Source organism: Ovis aries, chromosome 15 (genome assembly GCF_016772045.2).
Source record: "Ovis aries strain OAR_USU_Benz2616 breed Rambouillet chromosome 15, ARS-UI_Ramb_v3.0, whole genome shotgun sequence".
NCBI classification, from domain to species: Eukaryota; Metazoa; Chordata; class Mammalia; order Artiodactyla; family Bovidae; genus Ovis; species Ovis aries.
The window spans coordinates 27,204,377-27,220,486 of NC_056068.1; the positions used below are offsets into that span (position 1 = coordinate 27,204,377).

At 50.2% G+C, this 16,110-nt stretch overlaps 1 protein-coding gene across 1 annotated transcript; it reads right to left on the reverse strand.

The window, feature by feature from the left end:
* Nucleotides 1-9,177: 9,177 nt before the first annotated feature.
* On the reverse strand, nt 9,178-12,051 carry APOA4 (apolipoprotein A4). Its single transcript, XM_004016047.5, has 3 exons — nt 11,803-12,051; nt 11,312-11,438; nt 9,178-10,301 (listed from the first exon to the last, which is right to left on the reverse strand). Exons 1-3 carry the CDS (start codon nt 11,849-11,851, stop codon nt 9,335-9,337), a joined length of 1,143 nt encoding a protein of 380 aa, XP_004016096.1. The 5' UTR covers nt 11,852-12,051; the 3' UTR covers nt 9,178-9,334.
* Nucleotides 12,052-16,110: the final 4,059 nt, after the last annotated feature.

Here is a 16,110-nt window from a genome sequence, read left to right on the forward strand (position 1 = left end):
GGTGAAGACAGCCATTGACACTGAGACCAACATGGTTGGGAGCTGGAAGGGTGGGATCACTTCCTGTGTTCCAGACACTCTGCTAGTTCCTGGAGGCGAAAGTGGCACCACCTGAAACTCACCTGAATAACACTGCGAGCCCTGGGATGTTCCAAGTGCTACACAGCGAAGGACAAGTTCTCCGAGTGACAAAGGGAGGAGGTGCGATGCCCAGCATGAGAGCAGGCATGGAAGCCAGAAGCTATGCAATCCATAGCTTGTTGGGAAAACAGTGTAGTGCTCAGCATGGCTAGAGCGTGGTGGTAGGAAGCAACCCTGAGGGTAGCCTGGGCACATCTGCCCATCTCAGTGCCCCTCAGAGTCTGGCCCAGCAGAATTTGAAAAGCCTTGATAACAATAATCCCTCTACTGAGAACTTCCTGTGGGCCTGGTGTTTATCTTTACTGCCTATAGTGCTCAAGTCAACATTCTGAAATAGATATTGTTATCCTCATTTTACTTACAGAAAAACTGAGGCTCCGAGAGATTTAGGAACTTGCTTGGGGTCTTGCCCTGGGCCCATCCTCAGTCTGTCTGACTCTGAAGTCCATGCCGAATACATCATCTCACGTTCAGGGATAAGACACAACCTTGCTCTTGGGACCAGAACCACACAGAGCCTCTATATACCTTACTGGGGGGCCCAGGCACCTGTGAGCTTAGTAGATGGTCAACTAGGTGTCAGGGATTTACGATTCAGTAGAAAGAGGGCTGTTGACATGCAGGGAAGCCAGGCTCCACGTGTAAGCTGATGTGGGCACAGGAACAGTAGCTCAGGGCCAGCCAGGAGAGGGACAGCCAAGTCTAGGGACAGCTGTCATGTCATCACAGGGAGTGGAGTCCCCCTCCCTCCTTGTTCCATCCCACACTTAAATATGCCGCCTTCAGTGCCCCCTGCTTTCCTGTCTCCTCCAGAGGTAGAAGCAGCTCTAGTTATGGCTACAACAGGTTCTTGGGTCTTTAGTCTTGTCACCATGGTCTCCACAGGCCGTGATCCATTGTGCCTGAGAAATGCCCCGCTAGATGTTTGTGTCAGGAAAGCCTGCTGGTGATGCAACAGATAGGTGGGAGCAGTGACGAGGACTCTGATACCACAACATGTACTCAGCACATTTTGAGTCAACACAGAGATGGGAGCCAAGAAAGATAAGGATTTTAGTTGTTTGAGTGTTGTTTATGTAAATCCTCCTTTGTCACCAAAGATTTGAGGCTGCTGGCAGTGAAAACTGAAATGATGATGATGAGAGAGGGAGAAGACTCTTAGGATCAGTGAAAATAAAAATTGTGGGAGAAAAGCATGACCTGATAAAGCACAAGACGTGAAGGACACAGGCACGGGCAATAAGGGATGACAAAGCTGCAACAGTTGACTTCCACGTTGGCTTTGGGTTTCTTGGAAATCCATGCAGAGGGAAATTCAGCCAGTTACATAATTGTTGTAAGCAAAAGAAGGAAATAGGTCAGAAACACAGGGAAAATAAAGCTTTTCCAAACAGCAAGCAGCAGAATAAACATCTCGATGAAACTTTATACACGCAGACTTTTGAATCAGATTAAAAAGTCACTGAGAAATGGCAATTTTGCGTAACGTCAAGGTGAGGTAGTTCAAATATCTAAACATCTGATGACAAGATCTATGGATGGAATAAAGAGTGCCTGAAATTTTTTAGTAGGAATTCTTGTCTTTTAAAATATTAGCTAACATTAATAAATATCTTTTTAATTAATGTGTAAGAGCCTGGTGGGCTGCTGTCTATGGGGTCGCACAGAGTCGGACACGACTAAAGCAACTTAGCAGCAGCAGCAGCAGCAAGAGTATATTATAGAGAAAGCATACATTACAGATAAGCAAATACATTGTCCTGGACTCCCCGGTGGCTCAGTGGTAAAGAATCCACCTGCAATGCAGGAGCTGCAGGATTGATCCCTGAGTCAGGAAGATCCCCTGGAGGAGGGAATGGCAACTGCTCCAGTATTCTTGCCTGGAGAATTCCATGGACAGAGAAGCCTGGCGGGCTACAGTCCATGGGGTTGCAGAGTGGGACGCGATTGAAGTGACTTAGCATGCACGTATATATAATCACCAGTATTCCCATTGTGAGCATGTGTATATTTTCCAATTTTTTATCTAGGCAGATTTTTAGTTATTTTTTACATATTTATTTTTATGCAGTCAGACTGTTTAGTAACCTGATTTATTGTTTAACGAGTACATCTTACTTATAATCCATGTCAATGAATGTTCATTCACAATTTGATTTTTAATTGAAATTAATGTGGATGTATCATAATTTATATGGTTCAGATGGAAAAGAATCCGCTTGCAATACAGGAGACCTGGGTTCAGTCTCTGGGTTGGGAAGATCCCCTGGAGTAGGGCATGGCAACCCACTCCAGTATTCTTGCCTGGAGAATCCCCATGGACAGAGGAGCCTGGTGGGCTACTGTCTATGGGTCACAAAGAGTCAGAACGACTGAGCGACTAAGCACAGCACAGCATATTATAATTTAACAATCTCTTCTTGTACAGTGTTTTTTTTTAAATTTCTAAAATTATAACCACTGTAATGAACATCTTTATAGCAAAATGCATGCATTCTGTAGTTATTTGTTTTATATTAAATTTTAAATGGAAGAAAATTTTCTGAACAGATACATCCCTATTCACAAATCCTTTGTTGTAATACTGAGACCTCCTAGTATTAGGACCAGGTAATCTCCCAGGTTAAAACCAGTGGTTTAGACTCTAAAGGAAAGATGCACAATGAAGCCTTCAGCCATTTTCTGTCTCTGTCATGTACTTCCAGATATATATGGCAAACTGAGTGCATATATCTAATATATTTTTCTCTGAAATTTTCCTCAAAATATGGTAAAGAGATTTTTTTTTTCTTTTTTAGAAAAAAAAGATCCATGAGGACAAAAATAAGGGGAAAAAAAAAAAGACCACAGCAAAATTTTAAAAACTAGAAATTAGGCAGACAAGTTGCAACTAATTTAGTAGGACTGAGAAAACTGATCTGAAGTTGGCAATGGGGAAAGATAAGTGCCAACCTAATTTATTGCACTGAATTCTCAAAGGCTAAGGAACTGCAATAAATCTGCTATTAACCAACGTTACACCCATATATGAACTAATAATAGCCCCCCTTTTCTCAAGACATGCTACAGCCATCTACCAGGAGTTTGTCATAATAAATATACGATTCCATTATGCCTACAGTGTGGGAAAGGTGCTCTCAGAATTGTGCAGTGCACAGCTTGCCCAGCTGTACATACCAGCCCTGCCATGGAGGCACCAGGGACCACTAAAAATAAAGATGAATGAAGAGACTGTTGTAAAATATGAAAGAATGGTTAAAACTACTTAAAAAGAAAAGTTAGTGTTCCTTTCTAACCTTGGCAGAAGACTGGAGGTTTATCCTCTGAAAAGGGGAAGACTGAATATTTGTGGAAGGAGAATGCCAGGCAGAGTTGAGGACAGAGGTTATTGTACCAGAAATAAAGTGTGCCCTATAAATGTTGAGTCCTATCCTGCTTCTTCCACTTGGCCACAGGAACACTGACATCCAGGCCTTTACTCTCCAGGCAGGAGAGAAGAGGAAACTGCCTAGGAAAACAAAACCAGCTCAAAGGAAAATATATAAATATTTTTGCACTGGGAGTCCCCCAACTAAACATTCCAGTGGATGACCCAACAGAGAAGCTCACAGTATGTGGAGCTCCAAATCAGCTTTTAAATCCCCACTTTGCAGTAAGCAGACAAGCAAAAATTATCAGTCATTTGAGGAACGAGACTAACATGAAAGATAGAGAACAAAACAAACAGACGTTAAAAAGAAACTTGAGGGGACTTGCCTGGTGGTCCAGTGGTTAAGAATCCACCTGCCCGTGTAGGAGACACAGGTTTAATCCCTGGTCCAGGAAGATTCCACATGCATGGGGCACCTAAGCCTATGCTCCACCACTACTGAAGCCCCTGAGCCCTGGAGCCCATGCTCCGCAACAGAAGCCTTTGCAATGAGAAATGCCCGCACCTCAACTAGAGAATATGCTGCAACTAGAGAAAATGCGTGTAGCAATGAAGACCCAGCACAGCCAAAAATAAATAAATAAATAAAAGTTTTAAAAAAGGAACTTGGAGAAAATGAGACTATACAGGCAGAAGAATTTTTAAACATACCATTAATATCATTAGAGAGTTAAAAGAGTATATTACATTGATGAAACAAGAACATACCATAAAAAATTCACAGAATTGAAAAATAAAAGTAACTCTTGCAAATTAAAAACACAGTTGCATAAACGGAAAACTGAATAGTGAGGCTGTCTCCCAGAAAGGAGAGCATGCAGAGATGGAAGAAATGAGAGAAAAGATAAGAAAATTAGAAGACCTTGTTCAAGAAGTTCCTATTATTAGAAGAGATAGGGAAAAAAGTGGCATAATCACCTTAGAAAACAATTCAGCATGACAAAGATGAACATAGACATACTGTACAATTGAACAGGAAAAAATAGTTGTTAAATTCATTCACTTATTCAACAAATATTTACTAAGCACCTACCAAGTGGGGAGGGATTGGGGGCAGGAGGAGAAGGGGACGACAGAGGATGAGATGGCTGGATGGCATCACTGACTCGATGGACATGAGTCTGAGTGAACTCCGGGAGTTGGTGATAGACAGGGAGGCCTGGCATGCTGCAATTCATGGGGTCGCAAAGAGTCGGACACGACTGAGCGACTGAACTGAACTGAACTGAAGTAAGTCATTGTGCTGGGGACTGATTATACAAGAATAATAAACAGACAAGATATAAATAAAGACAAGATATAAGACAGATATAAACAAAGACAAGACATAAGACAGATATAAATAAAGACAAGATATAAAAACAGACAAGACCTCTGCTCTCTCAGAAACTAACCAAGATTCTTCATCCCAAGGCAGCTGTGGAGTCTGGCAGATCTCAGACTAAGTTTTGTCTGCAAGGTTTGATGTTTTATGCAAGGAGTCTCTGGATAGATGATCTGTGGGCGGAACATGTGTTTGAAGGAATTATAATCATTCTGTAACTTAAAAGAGGAGTAAAAATTAGAACAAAGCTATGTTTAGGAAGAACCAGTTTAATTTTGGTAGTCTTGAACAGAGTTGTCCAAAGATAGAATCAATTGTTTTGCAAGGTGGTAAGTTGGCTATTAGTGCAGGTGTTCGGTACTAAGCAGCAGGGAATTTTCCTGGTGGCCCAGTGGTTGGGAGTCTGCCTGCCAATGCAGAAGATACAGGTTCGATTCCTGGCCCAGGAAAATCACATATGCCTCAGAGCAACAAAGCTCATGAGCCACAACTACTGACTCCACACTCTAGACCCCACGAGCCGCAACTGCTGAGCCCTCTAGAGGCCATGCTCTGTAACAAGAGAAGCCACCACAACGAGAAGTCCATGCACCGCAACAAAGAGCCTCCATTCACCACAACTGGAGAAAGCCCACCAGCAGCAACAAAGACTCAGCACAGCCAAAAATAAATAAACAAATAAAAATTTTAAAATTACGAAGCAGCATTCATTCACTCAACGATTGCATGGTGGCCATGTTCCAGGCACTGGGGTATGCACTCTGTATTCATTAGCTATTGCTGCAAAGCAAATCACCCCCAAACCTAGTGTCTTATGATGTCTCACCATTTCTGCGAGCCAGTGGCTTGACTGTGTGGTTCTGACTCAGGATGTGTCATGAGGTTGCAGGCAGGACGTTGCCTGGGTCTGTGGTCATCTGAAGGCTCCACCAAGGCTGGAGGATCTGTTCCAAGGTGGCTCACCCACACAGCTGGCAAGTTGGTGCTGGCTGTTGAGGAGGGGCGGTAGTTCCTTCCTATGTGGAACCTCCACGGGGCTTCCTATGATGTCCCTCATCACATCACAATGGTGACTGCCTCCCCTCAGAGTCAAAGAGAAAGCAGGTTGGAAACCGCTGTGGCCTTTATGCTCTACATTTGGGAGTTAGATACCATGACTTTCACAATAACCTGTTGATCATGTTGGTCTCTTTAATATGAGAGGGATCACATGAGGTTATGAGTACCAGAGATGAGGATCAGTCTCAGAGGCTGGCTACCACACTGTAGACACAACGATAAATGAACAAGTGGGGTGTCTAACCTCAAGAGACTGTTAGTGTAGAGTTAGGATACTTGTTACAGATGATGTCAAAGGAACCAGACTGAGAGACAGGTGGATTCCTTCAGTCTTAACATCCTGTGACTTTGTTCTTCTAGGTCTTGGTCCTTTCCTCACTGTATCACTAGGCCACCATCTCAGAACCAGCAGCTCATGTCCTCATTCCTCTGACATGGGCAGTTCTGAGGTCTCCATTATTAGCTGCTTGTCACTACACAGCACGATAACCAGGGTCCCACCCTTGGGCTCCCAGATACAAAAGTCCCCAGAAAACCCCACGCTTGTTGTTTCTGTCCCCAGAATCTGTCACTGCCTGCGTCCCTCCTCCCAGAGCACAGCATGTCCTATGATGATGCCTGGAGGACACGGTGTCCCTATGTGGGAGCTGCTTTTGACCAGCCCAGCAAGCCCTCAACAGCAGCTACGCCCTGTGGTTTCAAGAGGAGAGAGGCCCCTCCTTTCCCCTGTTGTGTTCTTTTCTCACCAGTCAGAGCCATGCCAGCCACCAGACAGTGGCACGTGACCACTCGGACGTTCTCAGAGTACTTTTGACCTTTGAGCTTTGGGGATAGACGCAGGGGTATGGTTAAAATGTCTCAGCCTGGTCCACACCAGTCCTGGCTGATGCTCCTTTTGAGGGCACTAACCCATGTGCCCAGAGGATTATATTATCTTTAGGTCACCCAAGGAGCCAGAGGTAGCTGAGGGGCTTCAGTCCTAAAAGTCTGGGGGCACTGCTGGGATATACTGATGTGGGCTGCACCAGAATCCAGAAAACGTCCTTCCATGATACTCACAGCAGACTCTAAGTGCACAGTTTTCCAGTGTGTAAGTGCTGCAGCCTCACCAGGTGGTCAAAACTGGATTCTAGAGAAACTCTGGCGAATATTTATTAATATTTGTTTCTAGATAGCTAGTGGAAGTTGCTGTAACACAGGAAGCTCAACTTGGTGTTCTGTGATGACCTAGAGGGCTGGGATGGGCTAGGGGGTGAGAGGGAGGTTCAAGAGAGAGGGGACATGTGCATACCTGTGACTGACCCACATTGTTGTATGGCAGAAACCAACATTGCAAAGCAATTATCCCCCAAATAAAAATAAAAAAGAAATGAAATTCTGATATATACCCTACAACACAGGAGTCCCCTGTGAACGTTATGCCAAGTGGAAGAAGCTAGACACAAAAGTAAAACTATTGTATGATCTCACTTACATGAACTACCTAGAACAGGCAAAGTCTAAGAGACAGGAGAAGCCATCAGGAGAAACTGGAGTGGAGGAGTGGTAACAGGTAATTGCTTTATGGACACAGGGTTTCTGTTTGGGTCACGAAGAAATTTTGGAGATAGTGGTGATGGCTATACAACACTGTGAATGTAATTAATGCCTCTAAATTGTGCACTTAAAATGGCAAATTTTGTGCTATATATATTTACCACAATAAAAATAATACTAAAACCTCATAAAGTCCCAACACTACATAAATCTATGAAGTAGAAAGCAAAATCCCATTCTCCCTCAAACAGACCTGTTGAAAAACCATCTAGGCCCAAAACCATCTAGGCCCAGCGAGTTCTTTCTTCTGTGGCAGCCCCTTGTGCAGAGTGCAACCCCCCTTCTCTCTGGGGTTCCGGGCGGAGCTCACTGTTCTCCTTATGCTGGGCTCACCCTGGAGGCACCACAGCCTGGTAGTTAAAAGCCAAACTCTTGAGCTGGATGGCCCGGGCTCCAATCTCATTCCCACCACGGCTAGACCATGTGCTTCACCATCCTGAACTGCCTTTTCCTCACCTGCTGCGTCTCTGAAGTCTCTGTCTGTTGTGAGGATTATATGAGTCAATGTGGTACAGTTTTTAAAGGCACCTAGCACTAATGCGTGTCAACTTTAGGGCCATCTGTGTATTTAAAAGTTCTAGAAGCTTCTGCCACTGGTCCTCATTGGCCACCACTTTTGGGGGTGGGGCAGGGCATAGCTTCCTCTTTCCTTCCTTGATGTCCCTTGGTGTTGTTCCCTTGAAAGGCCTAAACTCCATTCTGGGAAGGAAAGAGCAGATGTCAAGTCATTTGGGACCAAAGGCTTGAACTGGCTCTTCTCTGGGGTTCCCCCCTGGGAGAGCCCACCTCAGTCCCCAGCTGGCTGTGCGGGTGACACTGCTTGGGGCCGAATTCCTCTCTTCCCCTGCCTCCTGCCCCATTTACATTTTTTTTACGTTTAAAAATCTCTCAGTCGTGTCCGACTTTTTGAGACCCCATGGACTATACAGTCCATGGACTTCTCCAGACCAAAATACTGGAGTGGGTAGCCTTTCCCTTCTTCAGGGGATCTTCCTAATCCAGTGGGTGGCAACTCCAGCCCCAGACCAACAGGCCCCTTTGCAGGAGGCTCCTGGGCAGAGTTCACCAGGGCCCCCAGGCACCTACTCCTCCCTACCTTCCAGGACTCTGACACATCTCTGGGCCCCATTCCTTGACTCTGGAGATCATGGGTTTAGTAGTCAAAAAAACCTCTGAAATAAACATGAATCAATTTTATAACAGAAGTGAGGTGAGGTGGGTGGAATAAACCAAAATTCACCCAAATAAGTCAAATTAAAGGCACAGAAGATCTTAGACGAGGAGGGACAGTCTTCCCCACTGTGTCGTGAGCTCCCCAGAGCCCAGGACTGCATCCTGACCACATTGGTGGCGCCCTTGGGGTGAAGCTCGGTGTCAGATTCTTTACCACTGAGCCACCTGGGAAGCCCACCAGACCACCAGGGAAGTCCAAAGCGTGACATTTTTACCCACCTCCCCTTAGGACTCTCCCCACACTTCTCAGCACACCCTGGCCCCCTAGTCTCATCTCCCAGCCCCTCAGTCCTTCTAAGCGTCCCCTGCTGACCCATCTAAGCTTTGCTAACGGCGCTCCCTGCGGCCCTCAAATCCCACAAAACCAAGAAGCCCGACTGTAACCACACTGGGCTAGTTTCTCAGCAACTTTATTGAGAAGCGAGAGGTAGCATCACTTTCCACTGGACATGTATCTGCAGGTCTGTACAAGAACTGCTTTGGGACAGACAGACAGACAGGGGGCAGGGCAGGGCAGGTGTCAGTGGTGGGGCGGGGGCACCAGGGGCAACTCAACCCCCCAAAGGGACGGGTATCTCCTCCTGCGCGGGGAGGGCGGGGGCCTGGCTCTCCTTCTCCTTGAGGGTGTTGAAGAAGCTGCTGACCTTGTCCCTCAGATCCTTCTCCAGGAAACTCAGGTGATCTTCCACGTCCCCCGCCAGGGGGCCCAGCTTCTGCCTGAGCGCGTCCAACTGCTGCACCATGGCTTTGTTGAAGGTCTCGCCGTAGGGCCCCACGGTGCGGCGGAAGTCCTCCACCTGCTGGTCCAGGCGGCTGCTCAGCTCGGCCAGGGACTTCTGCAGGCCCTCGGCGTTGCCCGGCTGGCTTCCACGCACGCTGTTGACCACGGGCACCAGCCCCTGCCGCAGCTCCTCGGCTTTGGCCGAGATCTTGGCCTTCAGCTCCTCGGCATGCTTCTTCATCTGAAAGGCCAGGCCCTCCAGCTGGTGGTTGAGCTTCCCCTGGACGTCCTGGGCATAAGGGGCCAGGCTGCGACGCAGTTCCTCCACGTTCTCCTCGATCTTGGTCTGGAGCTGGTCCGCGTAGGGCGTCAGGTGCCCCTTGAGCTCCTCCACCCGCTGGTTGACCGTGGCCTGGAGCTCCTCGGCGTAGGGCGCCAGCGAGGCCTGCAGCTGGTCCAGGTTCTGCCGCATCACCGTCTCCATGCGCTGCGCGTAGGGCGTCAGCTGGCGCCGCAGCTGCTGCGCCTGGGTGTCGACCTGGGAGCGCAGCTCCTCTGCGTATGGTCCCAGGCGCTGCTGCAGCTCGCGCACGTTGTCCCCGATCTTCTGGCTCACCTCGGTGGCGTGGGGCAGCAGCCGGGCCCGCAGCTCCTCCAGCTCCTTCCGAATCTCCTCCTTCAGCTTCTCGGAGTCCTTAGTCAGCCGTTCATGCAGTTCCGTGGCAAAGGGCACCAGCTTCTTCTGCAGGTCGTCCGTGTAGGTGCTCACTTCCCCAAGTTTATCTTGGAAGAGGGTGCTGCGGGGAAAGGACGCAAGGGGGCCACCATGAGGCTTGGCATTCCTGCCTGCGTGCTAAGTCGCTTCGGTCCTGTCCGACTCTTTGCCACCCCGGGACTGTAAGCCCGCCAGGCTCCTCTACTGCGACCTTAGCTCCTTACATACCACTCACCTTCCACACACCTGCCTAAGACAGGTGAGCATGCAGGGTACTGAGTTCACCCATCTTTTCCCTGTGACCTTCCCTATGGTGGATGGTGATTTAAGCAGATAGATGTAATCGACTAAGGTAATACGTTGACCTTGTACCTCTGGATCTCCCCTGGAGCTTGAGTCACAGTATCAATTAATACCTATCATGTGAGCTGGAGCAGTGGGCTTGCCTCTCCTTATCTGTAAAGTAGAAAGAGTGGACTTTGAGGTCCTTCTCACCCCAGGTGTTGCTGCGACAGAGATCACATGTGATGTTCTGGACCTCTTCTAGCATCTTCTAATCACATCGGGTGCTGGTTTCCCTGCTGTGTGGGCACCCCCAGAGGCTTCCCAAATATCCTCACCCCTTCCCTTCCCATGATTTCACAGAGGCCTGTCCTGGAATGTATTAGAAGCCAGCTCACATGACATTTCTCTCCCTCCCTTTCTTCTGGGAGCCTCAGTGCTAAGATGTGGCCATTTGTTACACTCTGGAAAGTTAAAGTGGGAGATTCCCTGGTGGCCCAGTGTTTAGGACTCAGCAGTTTCACTGCTGAGGGTGGGGGTTTGATCCCTGGTCAGGGAACTAAGATCCCACAAGCCACAGGGCATGCCAAAAGAAAAAAAGAAAAGTTAGAGCAGGGATTATTCAGTCCAGCCTTCCTTATTTGCACACATGGATCCCAGGATCCAAGTCTGGAGACCTCTGGTTACCCAGTGAGTTGATAGCAGGGCAGTGGGTATCCTAAGCTCAGGTCTCCCGCCTCCGAGTCCAGCCCTTGCCCACATGTTGCATGGCCTTTAAGAAGCCCTTCCTGCCAGCTCTGCCCCTCTTACTTGAGCTGCTGGGTGAGCTCAGACTTCTGGATGTGTTCCACCGCCTTCTTGGCATTGTTGCCCAGCTGGCTGAAGTAGTCCCAAATCACAGTGGCCACCTGGTCGGCATTGACCTCCGCCTCGGCTCCTGGGTGGGAAACAGCAAATTCATGAGCGCCGTCTCCTTCCTTGCCCCCCTGCCCCAGCCCTGAGCTGCAGACTGGTTGTCGGTGGGGAGCCCAGCCACTGATTTTTCTCTGTGCGCTTGGCTAGTTAGAAGCCACAGGGGTATGTAAAGCCGGGGTAGTACCCATGCCAGGGAGCCCAGCACTGTGAATGGACAGCACTCCTGAGAGCTGAGTGGCAGCTGGGGAACCACCCGCCTCCAGCTGTGGGCTGACAGGCACTCGGAACTGTCCTCTCACCCTGGCCCCAAACTCGCCACCTTTCCCTGCCTGACGCAGCAGATGGGTCCTGCCTAAGAGTGCCATCTGAAGGCAGCTCCTACTCACCGGTGACAGCCACCAGGGCCAGGCTCAGGACCACAGCCTTTAGGAACATCCTGGGCTCCTCGCTGGGCTGGGAGAGTCTCTTACTGCACCGGATCCTTCCTGGATTCAGAGGGGCCAGAGGAGAGGTTCGCAGGCAGCTCACTGTACTGCTGGTGGAACTGATTGAAGCTCAGGACCAGTCAGACATTTAAATCCTCACTGGGCTGCCCTCCTCACCTTCCTCCCCAGTGTGACTCCACGCTGGAAGGTGACACATTCCCAGGAGGCCTCTTGGACTTTGGTGACCCTTGGACAACGTGGAAGCTGATGGCAGACTGGGGCTCGGGCAGCATTCAGAAGCAGCTGTTCTGAACGTGTGCCCCACCCATCGTGGAAGGGGCCATGAGCCAAGGGAGGAATGAGACTGAGGGAACACCTGAGCCCGGGACTGATAAACGACCCAGAAGCCCTGTGGCCGCTCGGGGTCTATGCTTGGCTTGGGTGGGGGGTGGGGCGAGGCAAAGTTCACACTTCCTCTGTCTGCCCCAGTGAGGAGGGACCCCCACTCCCACATCCCCCAACCCTGACTCCATCTCAGAGCACCAGGCTCTGGACTGGGACACCCAGGGCCACAGAGGGGATAATGAGTCAAGACCTAGGGCTCTGGTCAAGGTGAGCCCGGGAGAAGGCAGCCCCTGCCAGCCTTTGGGAAGGTGGGTGGAGTAGGGGGAGACCCTGTGTTGAAGGTGTTAATTGTAAGTGTGCTTCACGCCCCACCGCTGCCAAGTGTGACACTTTGGTCTAGTGATTCAACTTGGCCCAGCTCTGGCCTCATTTTCTCCTTTAAAAAATGTGATTGTTGGGTGTATTAAAAGAGATATCACTGGTGAAATGCGTAGTATTATGCCTGGCAGAGTGAGCACTAAAAAATAGTCATTATTGTTGTTAATAAGACTATTAACTATTTTCTGGATTTGAACCAAGCGAGGAGTACAGTAGCATGCTTGCTGCTCCAGTGAGGGTGGCAGAGTGAGACCCCACACTCTGGGGGGCATCAGGCAGGCACAGTGCAGGGCGAGGGGCAGACTGGCCCGAGGTCTGATTCCTGCCCACCTCCTCCCTGGGTGGGAGCGGTCAGCTGAGGCTCTCAGGGGGCCTCTCATCAGGAGATGGGGAAGGGGGTGGTGGTGGCATCCGGATCTTCTACGTGGACTTCCAACATCCTCTGCAAGTGAGGTCACACACAGAAAGACATCCACCAAGAAGGTGGCGCATCCTGACCAGTTTGTGCCCCTCTGCTGGACCACAACAAATCACCTTGAGTGACAAGGAGATGAAATCCATCGAATTGCACTGTTGGCTGCCCTCCAGGAATGCCATGCCCTGGACGTGGATGGGCTTCTATAATCTGCCACTGGAAGAGTCCACAGCTGGGCTGATCCTGACTTCCCGTGTCTCCACTGTTTCATAGATGAGGGGTGACTTGATGTGTTATGAGGTTGAAGATAGCTAAAAGGCCTTCCAGTGCTTGTACCCCTTCTGTAGAATCCCCACTACCTGGCAGTGTCCCATCCCAGCGATCGTCACCCCCAACGTCAGGGAGCTCCTCCTTCCAGGAGCAGCCTGGGCCATCTTGCAGTAGTTTTTTAAGGCTTCTGATGCTGGAGTTGGACTCCTTGGCTTTGCGTGTGGGCTCCGCACATACTGACTGAGTGACCTCGGCCAAGTCTCTTAACCTCTCTGAGCCCCGTGTGCCTCAGTAGGGCATAAAACAGTGCATGCCTTCTGGGCTTCAGGGAGTCAGGGAGATAATCTGAGTAATGCTGGGAGACATGCCTGGCCCGCAGTCAGCGCTTATCAAGCACGAGCCGTGTTTTGCCCCTGAAGACTTCACCGCGCTGCGACACTCCCAAATCAGGCAGAGTCCTGCCTGGGCTGGGAGCAAAGGTCTCGCTCGCCTCTGGCCTCATCTCTTTCTGCCTCAATGGGCCAGAGGTGAGCACGCAACAAGTCACCAAGGACTCTCAGTCGAGTTTGCCCTCACTGAACGGGAGCATGTGTTTTTTATTTTTGGCCACAATGTGTGGCATGCGAGATCTTAATTTCCCAACCAGAGATCAAACTTGCGCCCCCGGCAGTGGAAGTGTGCAGTCTTATCCACAGGACAGCTGGGGAAGTACCAGAGAGCATGCTGTGTATCAGTCTGTGAACAGATTAGTTCTGGGCGGTGGGAGAGAAGGAGAGGCCCCTGTGCACTGTCTTAGATTGTTTGAGCTGCTGATGAGTGCCGGCAGCTCCAGCAGACCCTGGCTGGCCCTGTGAGTCAGGGCACGGCCACATGGGTGGGCACAAAGGGCTATGTGACGTTGGGTGAATCATATCCCTTTCTGAGCCTCAATCTCCTTATCTGTACAACAGACAGACCTAACGGTCAATGAGGTGATGAGGCTGAGACTCTAGCATCACCTATGGCCACCCTCCTGCCCCCAAAACAGAGATCAAACCGGTGGGCAGCCCGAGCCCAGAAGCAGGAGGGAACGACTCAGGCCCAGCCAGGGACGGGCCGATCACATGGACACAGGTCCCCGTGTTTGCTCCACACTGGCCGTCCACCCAGGGCAGAGCTCAAAGGGGGTGGCTCCTGGGTGGGAAGACCTGGGTGAGACGCTAGGAGGAACTTCCAGCACAGAAGGCCATGGTGAATCGGGGCCTCTGGCTGGCAGGGCTGAGTCAGCGCTGCCCAGTCCAGCCCTGTGGCAGGGGCATGGGTCACAGAGGCTCGTGAGCTAAGCCTCACTCGCACACAGGTGGAAGCAGAGAGATTTAGCCTAACCCTAGAGGACCACTTTCGGCCCAGCTGGTCAGACCTTCTCCCCATCCTCCCGCCCCTCCTCCCTGCCCGTTGCCAGGTATAGGGTCCAGGGCTGGAGCAGCATTCTCATCCCAGGGGAGCTATGCTTGGGGGAGGGAGAGAAGAAGGGAAGGAGAGGCAGCTTAGGTTGGGCCACTGATCAGACCCTTCCTCAGATCGCCCCACTGAGACCCACCTGGAGCTGCTGGGAGGGGCACAGGCACACAGAGGCCACGCCCTTGGAATGAGGTAAGGTCCCAGGCCCCAGGGCATGTCTCAACCCAGCTGCAGAGGCCCACCCTCTCCGGTTCTCTACCCAGCTTGACACCACACCGCTGGGTCTCTCTGCCCACATCTTCTGACCTCCCTGGGCTCACTGGCCCGTTGCCACCCAGGGGAGAGAGGGCGACCTCCTCCAGAGGCTCCACACACATGGAAGGAGAGTTGGAGGAACCAGGGCCAAGGGTTCTAGCCAGTCCAACCCAGCATGCCCCAGCCCAGCCTGGAATCTGGATTCCCACTGTGACCCTCACTTCTGGGGAGAAGGAACAGATCAGAATGAAGAGGGAAGTGGACATGGCTGCCCTCTACCTCCCCAAAGTCCAAATCCTTCAGGACCTCCCAGTCACCTTCCTCCCCTCCCCACCCCATCACCACAGTCTGTGCTCAGGAAGAGACTGAAACTGATGCACTCTGAGTGACTGATAAACCTCCAAGGGTCTCATCTCTCCATGTGGTTTGGTCCCAGTGTGCATATTAGAAGACCTGGATTCTGGTTCCCAACTCTGCCATGGATGGAATATGGGCACCTGGCTATGTCTCCAGCTCTGCCTTAGGTTTCTGCCTATCAAATGGGGTTAATAATGTCTGTTCTGTGCTGTGCTTAGTTGCCTAGTCATGTCTGACTCTTTGCAACCCCATGAACTACAACTTGCCAGGCTCCTTTGTCCATGGGGATTTTCCAGGCAAGAATACTAGAGTGGGTTGCCATGCCCTCCTCCAGGGGATCTCCTCAACGCAGGCATCAAATCCAGGTCTCCCACACCACAGGCAGATTATTTACCACCTGAGCCACCAGGGAAGCCTGTGAATCCTAGAGCAGATAGCCTATCTCCTCAAGGGGATCTTTCCAACCCAGGAATCGAACTGAGGTCTCCTGCACTGCACGCAGAGTTTTCACCAGCTGAACTACCGGTGGAGCCCTAATAAGGTCTACTTCTCAGGACTCATTTGCATTTTAACAGATAACCATGTATAAGTGAAAGGAATAAATCTCTAAGGGGGAAATTTCAAGTTTCAGCCACAGAAAAAGAATTCTGAAGGTAGCGCTAGGTCACTTTCTCGGGCCTGTGACTTCCCACGGTAGGTTTAGTTGCTTCTTCCTGGTAAGATGGCCACCTGCCAAAAGCCCTAATTCTATGTTGGAGGCTCCTTCTGCCTTCAGACTATGCTGTCTAAGGAAGGACAGGTGTTTGGGA